Consider the following 18,373-nt stretch of genomic DNA (forward strand, 5'->3'; position numbering starts at 1 on the left):
GAAAAACTTAGTATGTTCTTGGTGGTTGTCCGAGAATGAATAAAATTCTTTTCTATATACGCTGGGCAAAGTATAGGCTTTGGTAAGTAGGGATAATGTGGTGTTTATATTGATATCCATGATCCATGGGGGAATGTAAGGACATTCGTGTCTGATAATTCCGGAAAGATCAATATTTGTGTTTTCTAGGAGGCTTCTAATACCTTGGTGTGAGAGAAGGTTGTTTTGAAAACACTTAGCAGCTAGAAGCATAGCATTCTTTTTCCTTATTAGGCAGATGGGAGGGGTTTGGGTAATCAGGGTTGGGCAGTATCAATGATACAATTGTATCTTGTATCTTGTATCATGATACATAATTTTAAAGTATCAAGTATCATGTATCATAATACATTTTATACCAGTATCTTGTATCTTTTTGCCAAAAGATACAAGATACTTTTGTTGTAAAAATGTGTACTGAATAGTGCCAAGGCATTTCGATTTTCGTTATTAGATAATTTCGTCATGGATTGTTATACATGTAATTTCGTGATATTTCTTTCATCGTTTGTAACGAACATACTTTTTAGCCGTAAACATCGAAATAGCGTCAAATAGTACCCTAGGTACTAAATGTCAGTTGACGTAGAGTCATTGGGCGCGTGTGGTATATCAATTGTTTCCTATTAGTTTATACATTTTGTATCATTATTTTACATGCGTTCAGCTCATTTGTTACGTACCTACTTGTCCAAATCTTTGAGTTTTGGACCTGAGTTAAAGTTAAGTGAATTATTTTCATCGAATTTAAAACTAGAAAACATGCTTGATGGTTAGGATAGGTTAAGGTTAGGTTAGGTTATTAATTATTACCAAACCATTATCACCAAATTACTTAACTTTTCTCAACAACTTTTGAACTTTTATAAACACTAACCAAATGACTTAAAATTCAAAAAATGAATATCTGATTCAATAACTGATAATCCGTAAATTTTAATAATGGTTAAAAATAGTGTATGAAATTTAAAAAGACTAATAATTAGGTACGTACGCATGAGATAATAATTAAATCTTAAACAAAGTCTAAACTCTCCTTATTCCACGACGGAAAAGATCATGAGTACCATAATATACGATAATATATTAATATGGAGAAGATCTCGAATACTATAATATTGTACCTACGCTACGCCACTGATAAATCGTTAAAAATAAGGAAACGCAGTCATACTCATCATCAATATAGGTGCCTATATTATAACATTGGGTGAAATTTGAACATAATAATTCATGTTAAATCAACGATCGGCAACTGGCGGACCGCGGAACGCAGAAAGCCTCCGGGACCGTTGACATGTCTTAACATTTTTTCTTCATATTACTATTATAAGAACATAAAGATTTAGCAAACATTTTTTTCACTGAACCTCATTTATTTACTACTTTAATCTTCCGGAACCCAATAGAAACTACTTTCCGACCACTGTGTTAAATTATATTTTGTAGTTGTGATTTCGGTAAGTGAATAAGGGATGGGACACTTCTGTCATATATTGTATAATTTATTTTACATGTGATAATAACAATAATTAAATATTATACCTGCATCTATAATATCAACGTATATAAATACAGTAAGCATACGTGATGATTCGCGTGGTATATGGTGTGCACGCAGCAAGTTCGTAATAGTATTATATTGGTATGAACACGAGAGTCGGAGCTTTTGTGCGGGAGGAGGTGTTTTGTATTGTGTTTTAATATTATTATTATACATCAGAATAATAATAATAATAATAATATAATGTTATAAAAGCGAAGGGAATCCACTCGAAGGCGGGTCCCGAAACGCCGGAGAGGGCGTATTTATGTCATCTCGCGGCGCGCGCGGTAAAAGACACCGTCGTCGTCCGCGGTTTTCGTGGACACGCTTGGGCGGACGAGGCGACGGCGGCGGCGGCGGGCGAGCGCGAAAGACGACGGCGCTGCGCCGAGGGGAGGCAGTGGAGGGAGGCGTCGTCGAATAATTCGCGTCCGACCGACAGCGGCTGCGGTGGTTGCGGCGGCACATGTTTTCGTCGCGCAGTTCAGTCGGCTCCGGAACGCGACCGCGTGGCCACGTGTTCTGCTGCTCGTCTTGTCTCCGCCGCGCACCGCTCGTCCGGTCGACCGTTGTTGCCGCCGCTGCACACGACGAATGCGATCGTCGCCACGCCAATAATTATTTTTGTTGATATTATTACCCATTTCGGTGATACCACGGTAACCGCACGCCGTTTGACATTTTAAAAGGCCCAGCTGAGCCCACCAAGTCGGGTACCAACGAGTTCCCCGACATGGACTTCCAGAGCGCCATGGAGACGTTTGCCGAAGCGTGGGTGGTCGCCAGTGCCAAAGGCACATTTACCTACCCACCGATCAACGGATTCCAGGTCAGTTTTCTTACTATAATTCCGGAAAAATATTATATATTTTAAAATTGAGTATCTTAAAACCGTAATGATAAAATATTTGTATTTTTTATTTTCTTGTATTTACCACACATTTCAGATAGAATATCGCGAAACCATTACCGTTTTAAAATAATATATATGTATGTTTACACAACGATGATATTATGGTATAATAATATAACATTGTCTTGGAGTCACGTGATGAAAATTTTTTACCAGTATCTAACCAGAAAATTATGGAAGTAGCTATATAAACTCGCCACGAAAAACTGGATATGATAATGATATTGTAGTGTACCCAAATGTTCGCGAACGTTTAAGTACACAAGTAAAAAATGCATTCATTACTCATTCGGTACACACACTAAGTCTGAGAAAAACACTTAATTTCAAAACATTTTGTATTTTCGTGCGTATTACGAATGATAAATCGTCGTTTTCGAGCTAATCGTAAAAATTTTTCAACTGACGTCCCAAGTTTTAATTTACAACTTTGAAAACTCGTAAAAAGATTGTAAGGCTTATTAAATCTTATGTCCAACTGTATATTATTATTAATATCTCGTATAATGATATTTCAAATAATATTAATTGTTAATATTTCGCAACAGAATTTAATTACTGCATTTATGCAATAATATGTAAATGATTATCAAGCTTAAATGAATTTATTTTTAGATTTCAATAATTTGTATATGTTGAATTTTAATTGCATTTAATGTGTACGTTTATTTTTGTCTGAATAAATTAAAATAAGATAATTCACATTATGTGCTAGAATAAATAAAAAAATATAAAAATCTGGCAATTAATAATAGTTAATTATTTCCAAATTAATCATTGTAAAAAAAAAGAATAAAATAAACAATAGAAGCTTTCGATGCAATCGTTTGAATTCATAACTGCATATTAAATATTTAGACAATAGTTGTTTAAATGTCACAATTAGCAAAATCACTACTATAATAAATATACGATAATGAACAAAATAACATTGTTCGAGATTTAAATAAAAAGTGATCTACCTTTAATCTTTAAATCAATAAACTTTTATTTAATGACACAATTATGTTTTATCTGCACATTTAATTTCCAATTACACCATCCATGTAATAAAATTATGTCAAAGGAGCTGAGAATACATAAAAATATTTGAAACTATGTAGGAATTAATTGAAAAAAAAAGTTAAAGAAGTATAGGTAATTTAAATTAATGTAAAGATATTTATCATTTTATGAACTTTTAACGTTATTCAATATATTCTTTTTACTTAATTTCAAGTTATAACAAAGCAATATTTATCATAATTTGAAACTGTGTGTAAACAATAAACACACACATTGCAATGTATTAAAACATTTAAAACAATATGTGGAAAATTAATATATTTATTATTTTATTTTGTAATTACATTGGTATAAAAATAATATGTTGGACTGGGTGACAATATTGTAATAAATAGTTTTCATCCATTCTGTTTTTTTTTTTTTTTTTTTGAACAAAAAATATGGTAGATACCGATACTTAAAAATAATTATCCGTTATAATATGATATTAGTTATTTCTGTAGCGTAATACCTTGGATTTTGTCTGGAATCCGTCAACTGGTGGTTTAAAAGTTTTTCCCCTCGAAATACAGCCACCGTGCGTAACAATATTATGTTTTCATTTCGCGGAACGTGCACGTTATGCAACAGATTTGTTGAAAGTTAAGCTAATCTGTTCGCAAGTGTAAGTGTAATTCGGTCGTAAGTGCTAGAGAAGAATGAAATGTAGGGTAGAAATAACACACCTGCCAACACTCGAGATGGCTATATTCGCTCTATTTATTTAATTTATTTTCACCCGTTAAACGACTCTATTTTATATCTTGTACAAAGCGCAAGCACTTGAACGACAGCCGTAAAAAGCTTTTAAATGGCAAAAAATAGATCAACTGGTTGTGCTTTTCGAGTGCTTATTACCATATTATTTTCGTTGTAGAAAAGAAAACAAGAGTCAGCTGCTATAATATATTATTAACAGCTAACCAATCGACTTTCAATAGTATAATATTATGTTTTCTGTTCACGAAGTACGTCGCTTTACTAAATTGAATAACTATGTACTGTATTGTCGTATATTATGGGTTATACGCCAAAATAAGTGTACCATCGTATATTATATAAATACTTTTTTATTGGTTTTAACATTTTATGATGTACGCACATTATGTTTGTATATTGTACACCATATAATATTAGTAAAACGCTTACCAACACAAGACCATGATATTTAATATTATTATCGCATAAAATAGTAATACTCTCAACTCCGTGATGTTTGAGATTATTCGTTTATAATATTTATGTTGTACCTATTGCATAATCGTAACCGTATTGTAACCTTAGGTATATATTATTTTCTACTCCATTAATTTTTACGAGTTTTTATATTTAAATAATGTACATATTATTTATAAATATTATAACTTATAAACAGTACCTAAGAACCTCTAAAATTGTTAGGTATTATTATTTATTTTTAATTCCTCACTATTGAAAAAAATACAAAATATATTAACTGTATTACAACTTACTGTGTTGTGAAGACTATAAGTATATTTTTAGATAGTTTATGCTTATAAGAAAATTTCCTTTTATTGTTCTTCGTTTAATTTTCCACTAGAAAAAAAAATAAAGCCCATAAATTAAATAAATAAATCATTTTTAATTGATTAGTCTAGTAATCCTCTTCACCGTGATAATTATTATTGGTTATAGGTAATTATTAACAGTTTCGTGTAGTGTATTTACGATAATATTACGATGGTATGTACGATATAAGTAAACATGAAATAAGCTACTGTATACCTAGTCACTGCAGATTATCGTTAATTTATCGTATCAATTGATTTAATAAGTATTATAATAAATTGTGCTATGGTTTATTATTGAATCAATTTACTTTATTAGTTTATCGCAACCAAAGAAATTGTTTTGACGTAAAGGGGCCACTGAACGTACATATCATTTTAGAACATTAATTTGAATGCGATACGGCATTGAAGTGTTCTACTATTACAATAATAATAATAATAATAATAATAATAATAATATCAATAATAACAATATACGATGTACCTTATTCTATTTTATTTTTTACACTACGCAATGTCGAATCACATAAAAATCATAATCACAGTTATAGATACCTATATAATATTATGAATTTTTGATATTTATTTAATTACGCACCAGCACGGTGTACGCATTTGTGCAATAGACTTCAAACATATTGTGTACAAACTACAAAAGACGGAAAAAATAAGCAATAACCACCTGCTTATGTTCTATTATGTTTTGAAAACAGACTTGAACTAAAATACTGCAATGATACGACTTTTACGCCTAATAAATAATTTTAAGCCTTTACCTCAAAAAAAAAAAAAATAAAAATAAAAAAAAAATAAAATAAAATAAAATAAAATAAAATAATTTTATATACCTAATAAATAATAAATAAAAACGTGGAGCGTGTGTGTGTGTATAATTACATATTATATGTCCGGCGTGAAGCCTTTAATCGTAAATCATAATCCCAAAATACTAATTACTGTCGATAGGTAGGTACTGCAACTGCACGATATTACAGCAACACTCTGCGTCGTGTATATTATAACATACCTACCTAGGTAAGCAGGTTCCATAAAAAATTTATTACACATAAAATTACATTTGTGCTCTATGTACAAGGCACCCTTTGGGAGTCGGGACATCGCAGATTTCGGTGAATAACGTATTCATAATCATCTTTCGGCATAGATCATCGACTACAATGCCATTTCGCCGCCGCTGCTCTATATCCGTCTTGTTTTTACAGATAACCTTTTCCTCTCCGATATTGTTCACGATACATAATATATACGCACGCACTGTACCAGAATATTCCATAGGCCATAGCAGGCGTAGTATTACTCATTTAGGTACTGTGGTTGGCATTATACAAGTCACATTATAATAAATAATAATACAGTAAAACTTTCATAAAACGATGTCGTATGGGGGAATAAAAAAAAAATCGTAATATAGTGGAATTCGTTAAATAGAATTACATATTTGTTATCTACGAAGGTCATGGTTCTCAAAAATAGTTCGTTAATTCGTTGAACATAAAAATTTGCTATATGGAAACTGCATATTATATTATACGCATAGAAATTCGTGTTAGTAGATGATCACATCCGTATTATAATAATTATGGTTTATATACTAATAAGCAACATTAAACTAATATTCATATTATACGAAAATACATATGTAATATGAACGCGGCGCGTTTCTGTTGATGATTTTACAGCGGAAGAGGTGGCGCGGCGTAAGGTCTACACTGACCAGATCACACCGGGGATTAACCTCAGAGGTTTCAAAATTATTGTGAACGATCCGCTACAAATTGGGACGCCGCCGGCTCGCTATATTATGTGTATATATTAGATATGGTAGTTATACTAACCCACTATGTTTAATAATTCTCTCGGCCTGCCATTGAATCAAACTATAATATTTTACAATATAAAGACAATAGTAATATAGTTTCGTATACCTATATCTATATCTATATATATAGTAGTTATACTGTGATAACGCCGCTAGCCTGAGGTGTACAATGTGAACACGCTTGCTGGTTCACATTTAATTGGAAACATTGTGCGCTTCGGATTTTTCAATTATATTGCTAACGACGAGGGTTATAACACAATGGCCAATTCTGTATAAACAGCACTACATGCGCGCACTTCGTTCACCTCGTAATATTGTTGTGTATGTTATATAAATGTTGTACTGTTATAATATGATCGGTCAGTATGGTCACTTTAATAATATAATATTATCAAGGTTTGGATAATATGCGAAACGTCACCGCGGGGGGAGGATCCACCTAGGGGCTAGGGTGACAGCGTTTATTATTTATCCACCCTCCTCTGCACCACGGGTCGAAGAAACTTACTGTAGGAATACAAAGTTTATTATGTTCGGGTTGCGCTGAAGTATAGTGAAGTATAATCCGTTTAAAAGGGGTTACGCGTGTGTACACTAAGATGTCGTATTTTGATTTCTAGAGGTGTTTTTAAGAAGGCTTTGTTATACTTGAATTTAAGATCTTAGAGATCTTGCACATGCTGCCGAGAAAACGTTTTCAGATTAATTTATTTTAAGGTGAGCAGTATAGAAAGCAGGTCACGTGAAATACTATTATTATACAGAAAAATACATACTATACTTTGTAAAAATTACAAAATAGGAGGAGTATTGGCTCTTGGATACCTATTAGATATATACATTATACAATTTATATAAAATTAAATGAATAATTAAATAAAATAAGTCGTTTTACTTATCGTGTTTTGAATCTTTATATAACAGAGGCATGGTTGTAGTGATCATAATAATAATAATAATAATAATATAAATACAAATATTATGTGTGTGTGTTATAGTAGCAATTTTTTTTTTGCGTATGTGTATATATTGATTACATCGTGAATATTTAACTTATTTTTTTAGCATATATAGAAGTATGAATAGTTTAAGTATATTTAAAATATTGATTTAGTATCTTATATCACAATAAATATTATATTATTGTATTTCTGTTTGATAATTCAAAATCGTGCTTAAATTATTAATTAAATTTGTATTTATTATATAATTTATAATACTGCATCGGAGTTTCAAATTATTCCAGTATTCATATCACCTATAAACTAAAAAACGAGTTGAAAATATTGGTATATTTTTGGAATATAATATAAATGTATTGATTTTTTCACGATCAATAAGAACAAATCAAATATTATAATGACATGTATGTTCATAAATGGATTTAAAATGGCATACGCCACTAGTTTTTTAACACCTACAAACAGCTGTAAATACCTACGTTCGTTTATTTTTAATTAATATTCTACTGTTTACTATTATAGTTAAATAACAGCCTAAAACTATTTTATAAATAAATTGAAATACCTTTATAAAATTACAGAGCGGTTTTGTTTTTCAATATTTAATATTGGCACCGTAGCTAAACAAAATATATACTCTATAGATATGGGTAAATTTATTAGGGAATTAAAAATATATGATATAAGTTGTATGCCTATATTATGTATATTAATCATACATGATGTATAAAAAATAGCGATTTCATCAATTTTTCAGTAGAATAATTTATTGTTTTTAACAACTCCAATATAATAATATGCAATATGTTTATTAAACTTTACTTATTGGTCAATGAGGAAACGAAAATATTAGAAAATCACATATAGTATTATCTTTTAAATACGTAATATGTGTGAAGAATTTTGATTTTTCAGAAAATATAAATGAATATCAGAAACTTTCTGTTCCAATCAACAAACTTATGACTGGGTAGTATAATATATGACTACTGATAGTAGTTCATATTTTAATCATTCGTGGAGTTATTTTCATTCTAATTAAGATTCACAATAATAATAATAATTTGTATAGATTTTGATAATATTATAGATACCTACGTATTCAACGGACAATCGCGATGTGTAAAACACTAAACTATGAGAACGCCACTTGCCCTGTGATTATAAAATATAAATCTGGTAAGTTACACATTTACGCGCTATGAATTATATTATAATAATGTTCAAAACGATTAATATGCAAATGAGACGCGTATAAAAAAAACTCATTTTATCGTGTGTGATTTTTAAATACTTAAAAAATACCGAAAAACGATTCGTTTTTGGTTTGTCATTCTGTGCTGCTTGAAATAATATAATATCCTTGCTTAATTAATAGTACCTACCTAATAAATGTTTCTTGTGATCGACAACCAGTTGATGTAGAAAATAATAATTATTGCAATATAATATAGAATTAATACTACCATGATATTATTAAAATCATAGTGCCAATCAGAATAATTATTTGTCTGATGATTAACTAATATATCCGATGACTATTATTGTGTCTGATTCGCGAGAGCGAGCGCACGTGTGCGTGTGCACATTATTTTTCGACTGTACAACAACTTGAACAAAATACAAAATAAATAATATTTAAAACGCAGTCAATCACTTCGCGGTAAAATAGTTTTTTTAAAAATGTAAACGCAATGTTCATTATACTATTATATTATTTTTATACACCACGTCGTTAATCATTTGATCGAAGAATAGCTAGCATCCGTTTAATGATCAATAAAAATAATATAACATATTACACTACTTTAATATTTAATCAATGATCACATGCTTTGCATTGGTACAATTCTTACTATCGGGTTAGGTGATCCGATGATCGGTGAGGACAATCTTAAGCAAGCCTAGCTTTTTAACTGATAAACGTAATAACAAAAGTAAATTCGTATAGAATAATAGGTACACTGTTTTTATTTTTGGTGCTGATTTTAAGTACCTAACTTACTAATAATTATGTATAGTGTTTTAAAGAAGCAAACAAATTTGAGATAAATATTTGAATCATTTATGTATTTAGCGCGGTCATTACTGTCTGTATTCTCCTCAAACCGATTCAAAATTAAAACATACATTTATATTCAAATTCGATTCATATACAACGTAGGACTACGTAGGTATCTATGTATTATTATTTTTTTTTAATATTCGTATGTTTTTAGGTTAGTTACAACTTTTTTCTAACTGATTTTTGTAAGACCGATTTTCGTAGCACCTTTTTTATTGTCACATAAACGCAAATAAAAAATAATAATAATAATAATAATAAATAACTAGTTAAATTCCTAAAAAGAAATGTAGCGGCTAAGTACTGTAGATACTTTTGCTATTTATACTCATTTTTGTATATAAGTTTCATACATTTATTGCATTCACAAATCGAATGTTTTCTTAACAAAGACAATAATATAATATAATATAAAATATAAATAAAAGTATATTATACTGATAGTGTTTGAATATTAAAAATTCATAAATGAATGAGCACACGCTCGTTGTTAAAAACAAAATAAAATTATATTGAATATAATTTTGGATGTGCATGCACCGATGCACTCAATATTATTTTAAATGGTGTTGTACTCAAATCCTGTTAACGACGATTCGAATAATATTCGTATCATATACTTAAAAATAGGTCGTGACCAAGACTACGATGCTCTTAAATTTGAAACGATTTCCAAAAGGATTTTAAGGTTATCTGCATGAATATGGGGACGTCGAGAGTTCAAAACGTCTCCGCCGAGAAGATTTTAGTATATTATATATATATTATCAAAGCATTATAATTCATAAATAATAAAATTGAAACGAATTTTGTACAGTTTTACGGGCTATGCACATATTATTAATGCCATACAATAATAAGCTGCAGCGGCTGCAGACGAATCGTCGGACAACAATACATAATAATATTATACTACGACGACAATCAGCAGTTTCTCCGGGTTTCGAGATTTGTATTTATAATTTTGGTAGATAGGTAGGTAGCTAAATTTTTTCCTCCTTCTTTCTATTTATCGTAATTCCACTTTGCACAGTTCCGGATGACGTCTTGCGAAAACCGCGATGTTCTCATGCATTATGACACCTGTATATATTTAATATAAATAATAATACTCTGGCTACCCTCTCGTCGAAAGCACTGCTCCACCGGCATTATAATTGTCGTGTGTCTTAATGATGACAATGGTTTAACTTTTCGGTTGGACGGTTTTTCACGCCGGATGCCTGCAGCAGAGCACTCGAATAAGTGCCAATTTTCCCGAAACATTTTACACGTCTAATGCGATTATTGAAATCAACTGTGTTTGTATTCCGTTTATTATATTTGTTTCTTTAATAACAATGACGTTTTGATTCTTTTCCTCTCTCTCGGGTTTCGTCACCGCCATTGTTTTCTCACGTCGCATACACGCCGCGATCTTATTTTAACGCTGTATATTATTATTATTATTATTTCCGCGCGAGTATGTTGTATAATAATACTTCTCATCAGAAGAGTAGAAATAAAATAAAAATAATAATAGTATTACGTGTGTCAACTTATATGTATAATACATATATACCTATATATACCTACAGCGTATATATGGTTTATTTTTTGGACTCTAACTGCTATACAGTAAAAGGGGGAGGAAATATGGTAAAACGTCATAAATTTCTCTTAAACTAGATAAGGATTTTCTTCTGGCGAACTTTCGCGCGCCACACATAAATCAAAGTTTATACGAACAATAATAAAATGTCTTTGTGATTACGAATTCAAGGACTGCGTGCGGTCGATGAGTAAAAGATAAACTCGTCACCAGACCCTGCTGTAGCCCTCATACATAATATTTGTATTCTATTTTCGTACGTTTTTTTTTCGTACAAGTGACCCCAGACAAGTATAGTTTATCAACATGTTTTATTATTTTAACAAGAAATATGATTTATGTGCCAATAATAATATCATATTAGAAACAAGGATCATGTGATACAGACGTGCAGTTTGATTTCTAATAAACGACAGCTTTTACCTTGAGTTTCTTGAATAGAATAGTGTAATACATATATAAACGCTATATATAATATATTATCGTAAATCAGTTTTCGTTTTGGTTGATAAATCCAATATCAAATATTCATTCTGTGACTACGTTTTGACTGAACAGTGAACAACCAATGCTGCCCTGCAATTGTAACTTTATAAAGTAGTCGTTGTGTTGTGTACACTTTTTATTACAGCGTCTTAAGATAAAATATTAAAGTAGTATGTATGATACATATTATTATCATTAAGAAATGAAAAAAATAGGCATTTTGACGACAATCAATACAAATAAGATAAAATACCGTAATTTGTAACAATAAGATTGTCTTTGTATAGTAAGCATTATAAAAAATTAATTTTGAAACTTAAATTTGTTTAATCTATATTATTATGTATACCTAATAATGGAACGCTAAACTTGAAGTAATCGATTTGATTGAATCATTTTTGTATAGGAGAAGGCCAAAAAATATATATGTCAACGAACAATCACATTTTTCAGTTTCCATAGTTAGGTTGATGTGAATTTACGTAATTAAATAATAGCGATAATAAATATTAGGCGTTGCTTTATAACAATTAGTTATATACTTAAAACACTGCATTCGTGGATTTGATATGCTAACACTACTCTTATATATAATATATATCATATACATGATTGCTATCTGATAAAAATTAGTATTAAATATTAATTAATCCTAACTAGTTTAATGTAATGTCGAGAATCGAGATCAATCAAATGTACGGTTACTACTAGATTATTTTGTACATGTATATATCGATATACGATGTTTTTTCAATTGGTGAATGTTAATGATGATGACTCATATTAAAACAAATTGATTAAAACTACTTTCAAACAAACTGCTTACGCTCAAACATATTTTTCAAAAACAATCTAACTAGGTACGTTATTATACATTTATCGTACATCTGGCGGTACACTCGAAAAACACAAAACACGTTACGAAGTTGCCTATTATGTTGTGTGCGGATACAGAACATAATATTATGTAATAAAATTAATATTACAGGCGTATTTTTACTGGAGAATACGATTTCCACCAAACATTCACTAAATAAATTCCCCACACAACAAAATATTATGTTACCACAATGTTCAAACAATGTTAAAATTGTGGTAAAATTGATAGTACACATTGTAAATAAGTTAATTATACTTTCTCTATATGCTCTTATTAACTTATAATCTTTTAGACTTTAATATGCAATTGGAGTTGATTATATTGGTGAATTTGGAACTCGTCATTAGTATTTTTTAATTTTTTAATTAATATTAAAATCTATTTCTATTTTTTAATAGTAATTTAGTTATATTAGATACCCTATTCACTTAAATACATTTTGCTATTAAATATAATATATTAAAATTATATAAATCCGTGGTGACGACGTACGTAGGTCATAGGTATCACATTACTATGAAATATAAAATATATTATAATTCGTTATTTAATTATACACGCGTCACAGCAGTGTGTACTACAACGTCTGCAATGCACCTTCTTAGACATTTAATAATATTATGTATAATATAATGGTAGATGGGTATATAGTGCAAAAACAGAAATTAGTTTATACCGGTGGATGTTATTGCGCTTAAATTCTTGGAAAGAATTTAAATAAGTGCGTATATGTAGTATAGTGCCTGTGTATTATAATAATAGTACATGGGGGCGAAAACCCAGTAGTAAATCGGAACTAAAGAACAACACCGTGACATTGTAAAAAAGGAAAATAGGTGTCAACGTTTTTCCGCTACTATTGTATTGTATATTGCACCCGTTCTTTGGTGTATAATATTATATATATGTGTGTGTGATATATATACGTATCAACAGATATTTATTCTACAGGACGACGCTAATAAATAAAAATACAATTTACGGTTTTCGATTATTCCGTTTCAAAATCGCCTCTTCTTGGTTGGCTGATTCGGATCGGTCCACCATGATCTGCTATAAAGAAGAGAAATAATACCTTCTAACGAGCGCAGCGAAAAAAAAATTGACTGCGAACAGAAAGAAGATGACGAATAATAATAATAATAATAATAATATAATAAATACATATATATGTTAGAATAAAATGAGAAAACGACCAGATAATAATGGCAACGGATGAAAAATACCGTCACACGATCGGTGTACAATGACAAATTAGTTGGGATTTTTTTTCTACTCTATTCCACTGGCATCTTCTTTTCCGCGGAGGCGGCGATTATTCGCGGTGTTTTGTGATGCTATAATATAATATTTATTATATTACATATTGCGGGACGTGCACATACTTTTAATATTATATCGTTAGATCACACAAGACGGAACAAATATGGTTCCTAGGAGAGGCTAACAAACCGACAATGAACCGTAATCGCCAACGTTGATACACACGTATATTAAAGGTAGTGCATATTACCTATATTATAACTAAAGAGCGGATTTTTAGGTTCTTAAAAGCTTAAAATATGATGCTAATATGCTCTAAAAAAACACTAAAATATTCTTTAAATATGCTTTAAACTTATAAATATGCAAATAATATGTTTTTTTTTTCGAAAATAGTTCAATAAAAACAATAAATAACTTATGTACCATTCCTTTGGTAACGTAAAATATTTAATTATAAAAAATACAAAATAGTTCATAGATATATGAATATAATGAAATAGGTATAAAAAAAACAAAACAAATTAATAAAAACTATATAGAACTTGCATGCCCTTTTGTAACAGCTAAGTTATTTAAATATAAAAACATAAATTAGTTTATATTTAGTTACCTCAATGAATATAAAGAAATATATATAAAAAAACAAAATAAATTAATAAAAACAATATAATTCGCGATTTTTTGTTGCAAGTAATCTTCTTGTCGCATACTTGACAATAAACTATATTACCATCAGTCGTAAATACTGTATCTTTTGTTTTATTATACGGATCTATCCACTGTTTATGTAAATATTTTAAGCTTTTATTATTTTTCGGCATTTTAAAAAATAAAAATGAATATGACAAATTTAACTAAATCGTCAGACATTAAACGTTAAAATAATAAACAATATAAAAGTAAAAATAAATGTATTATTAAAAATCATTCTTATCGCGTTATCAGTTATCAAATACGATCTATTATATTATAATCTATGGTACGATAATGGATTGAGAATAACGGAATGACCAACATTACCAATTTTATTACAAACAAGTCGATAATTGAATGATTTTTAATTTTTATCATTTTTATAATATGAAATATTTTTTTTCCTAGAAAAAATTGTTGTTGGAAAAATTACAAATCGATAAATTAACAATATATATGATATTTTTATGAACAATAATAGAAAATATTCTAAAATATGAAAAATAGGCTAAATATTCTCTTATGTCCAAAATATGCTTTAATATGCAAAATAAATTTTTTCCTGCGAACTCTGTGATGGATAAATCGTCCACATTTTTCACTCTCGTAAAGCTGCATAAAGCCAATAAAAATATGTAAAATCCTAAAGATCCGCTCTCTAATTATAACATAATATAATATGTTACTTATAATCCGTGTGACAACAAAAACAGACTGTTCGACTGTGCACGCTATAATTAAACGACACAAAATTATTCAGAATACTATACATATTTTTGAATTATTCTGTTTGCGGTACATGAAACTATTGGATTGTCAGTCTTCAGTAGGCAGAATTCTAAAATATGTATTGGGTACTAAATAATGTTGGTAACTGAGCTTTATTATATTGGAAACAATAATGTACATACATATTTTATATAACAGCTGTGGTAGACATACTATGCACATATAACATATATTAAATATGGATAAATTATGTTTTTTCCTTTTTATAATCTTAATATAATACAATAAGACACATCTAAAATATATTTGTGATGTATACAATGTGCATGAAGTAGTGAAGTATATTATTTACAAAAATAATGTGTACCTACATCGAGGGTTATTATAAAACTACATCGATATAATATTATGATTTATTATATTTTTATTAAATATTGTTTTAATATAATTCTAAACAGTATAAAATATTTTATTAAATGACAATAATTTTGACTACAGATGTTATGGATAATCTAATTTTAATGAATTTAAAAATGCTAATAAATTGAAACAAATGTATCAATAAGGATTAAATTTTAAATAACTCTCTTCAGTCAATTATTAATTATTAACCCGAAGTTGATGAATCAAAATCACTTGAAAAAAATTGGACCGTCTAAAAATAGGCGTTGCTATTCAAAACAATTAAGTGTATCTGTATACGCGTCTAATACCGAGAAAATGAAAAATTTGAAGTGTTTCGATGATATTATATAATATGTGTGTATTTGAGGCTTGAGTATCCCTAAGCTAGTCAAAAATGTCTTGTCAAGAAATCGAGAATTCCCTTAATCAGTATATATTTAAAAAACGTAATTATCTTAAATAATATTATATTGTGCTGATATTTTAATTAGGTGTTGTGTACTATTATGTCAGGTTCCTATCTATTTTATATTTTAATAATAATTAAGTCAATGTTTATGTACAATTAAAAATGCTTCACTCTGTATAATAAATTACGCTTTCTGGTTATAAGTACGTTTAATTTCTATTCAGTTTGTACATATAGGAGCATAAAGAAATGTTCATTATTAATTTTTTGAATTTAGTAATGGTAACGATACATTTGAATTGTTGTTAATGAAAACTGATTTGTATTTGAACATGATAAAAATAATACAGATTATGTTTATTCTATAATTATGTATTATTTACTATTAGGTCTTATAACATAACTAGTTGAGTAAGTATATTCCTAAAAAATAGTAGCCATAAAAAAAATCAATGAATCTACGTGTTTTGTTTTGAAATAATTATCAATTAACCAGTTTAAAATTTTTAGAGTTCGATTATAATACTAATAATTAAATAAAAATATTATTTATGTATGTTAATAGTGTTGCATAAAACATAATACGTGTAGCAATAATTCTTATGGAAAATTATCTGTAGACCTCATTATAATTAAAAATCGTAATTATATTTGATACAATTCAATGACGTTGTTTTCTTATTGAATAATAAAGTCCTATAAATCAATAAGCTATAATGATTGATCATATTATTATAATATATTTTACATTATACTTATCACTTATCAATATTTAACTCTATATCAAGTTTTCTTTAAAAAAAAAAAACAATACTAATAACTAGGTAGATCAGTGATGCCCAAATTAAACTGTTTGAAGGGTGGAGAGGAGGTACTCTGGAACAATGCATGCCAAAATACATTATTCGTTTAATGTAACTAACAAATACTTCAAAAGAAAAAGATTATTTTGCATCTTTCGTAGAGTTATCTCAATAAATTTTGTTAGGTTTAATATACAAAAATGAAATGCTCTTAATTTAACATGTGAAGAAAAGTTTAATGCAAAATTTAACAAAATCCTAGTCTTAAATTTTCGCATATTTAGAACTAGTAGTACAGAATTAATTCACTGATAAAAATCACAGACGAGTTATTTAAAAACTTTTGGTCATAATTTATTAATCATAAGGTTATTAAGGATTTTAAGAGACTTAAAACATTATAATATGAAATTGCTAATGAAAAAAAAAAAACAATGTTATTTTTTATAGCCATTGTGGCATATTGCGGTTAAATTTTATTTTTTAAGAGCATATAATATTATTTTTTAGAGTTTTTCCATTAGTAGTTATTAAATATGTAGTTTAAATAGCTAAATCATTCCCCTATTAATCACTATGTAATCAATAACTATTTTGTTGTATATACGGTTATGTTGTAAGTATTTTATAAATATCTTATAATCTTTATTCTTTTAACCTAACTTAACTATTTTGAAATGTAAGACATTTAAGTCAAATGATTAAAATGATTGGTTTTCAGAAGAAAAAAGTACGAAGGTATAATAATATTTTAATGTACGATTATAAAATGACAAATGCAGTTTTATACAAAACTTACGCTACATATGTATATAGTTGGTATATAAGTCATATTATATTATTAAATAAATTACTAACACCATAAGTCATAATTGCTGTGTTAAAAAAAATTAAATGTATGTAAGTACTCGTAATTTGTTTTTAAAATATTTCCTAAATTATTTTAACACTGCATAATGTTTAGTGAAAAACATTATTAATATGTATGTACTATAATGCCGTATTTACTATGTATATATAATTAATGAAATATCTGAGAAGATTATTATTTTTACTTAGCTTATAATATTCTAAGATGAATACATTTATTAGTTTAATGGGTCAAAGTTTAATCAATTAATCGAGTATATATGTTTAAAATTATAAAAAATAATAAATAAAATGTTA

At 28.6% G+C, this 18,373-nt stretch overlaps 1 protein-coding gene across 1 annotated transcript in view; it reads left to right on the top strand.

The window, feature by feature from the left end:
• The first annotated feature begins 2,069 nt into the window (after positions 1-2,069).
• The window catches only part of dve (SATB1_N and homeodomain domain-containing protein dve), a 93,556-nt gene continuing 77,252 nt past the window's right edge, over positions 2,070-18,373 (top strand). Inside the window, exon 1 of the mRNA XM_015510821.2 lies at positions 2,070-2,414. Within this exon, the coding sequence (XP_015366307.2) occupies positions 2,319-2,414 (96 nt within the window). The 5' untranslated portion in view covers positions 2,070-2,318. The remainder of the gene's footprint in view (positions 2,415-18,373) is intronic.

This window comes from Diuraphis noxia, unplaced genomic scaffold, assembly GCF_037042655.1.
Source record: "Diuraphis noxia isolate RWA-SAM2 unplaced genomic scaffold, SU_Dnox_SAM2 contig0003, whole genome shotgun sequence".
Lineage (NCBI taxonomy): Eukaryota > Metazoa > Arthropoda > Insecta > Hemiptera > Aphididae > Diuraphis > Diuraphis noxia.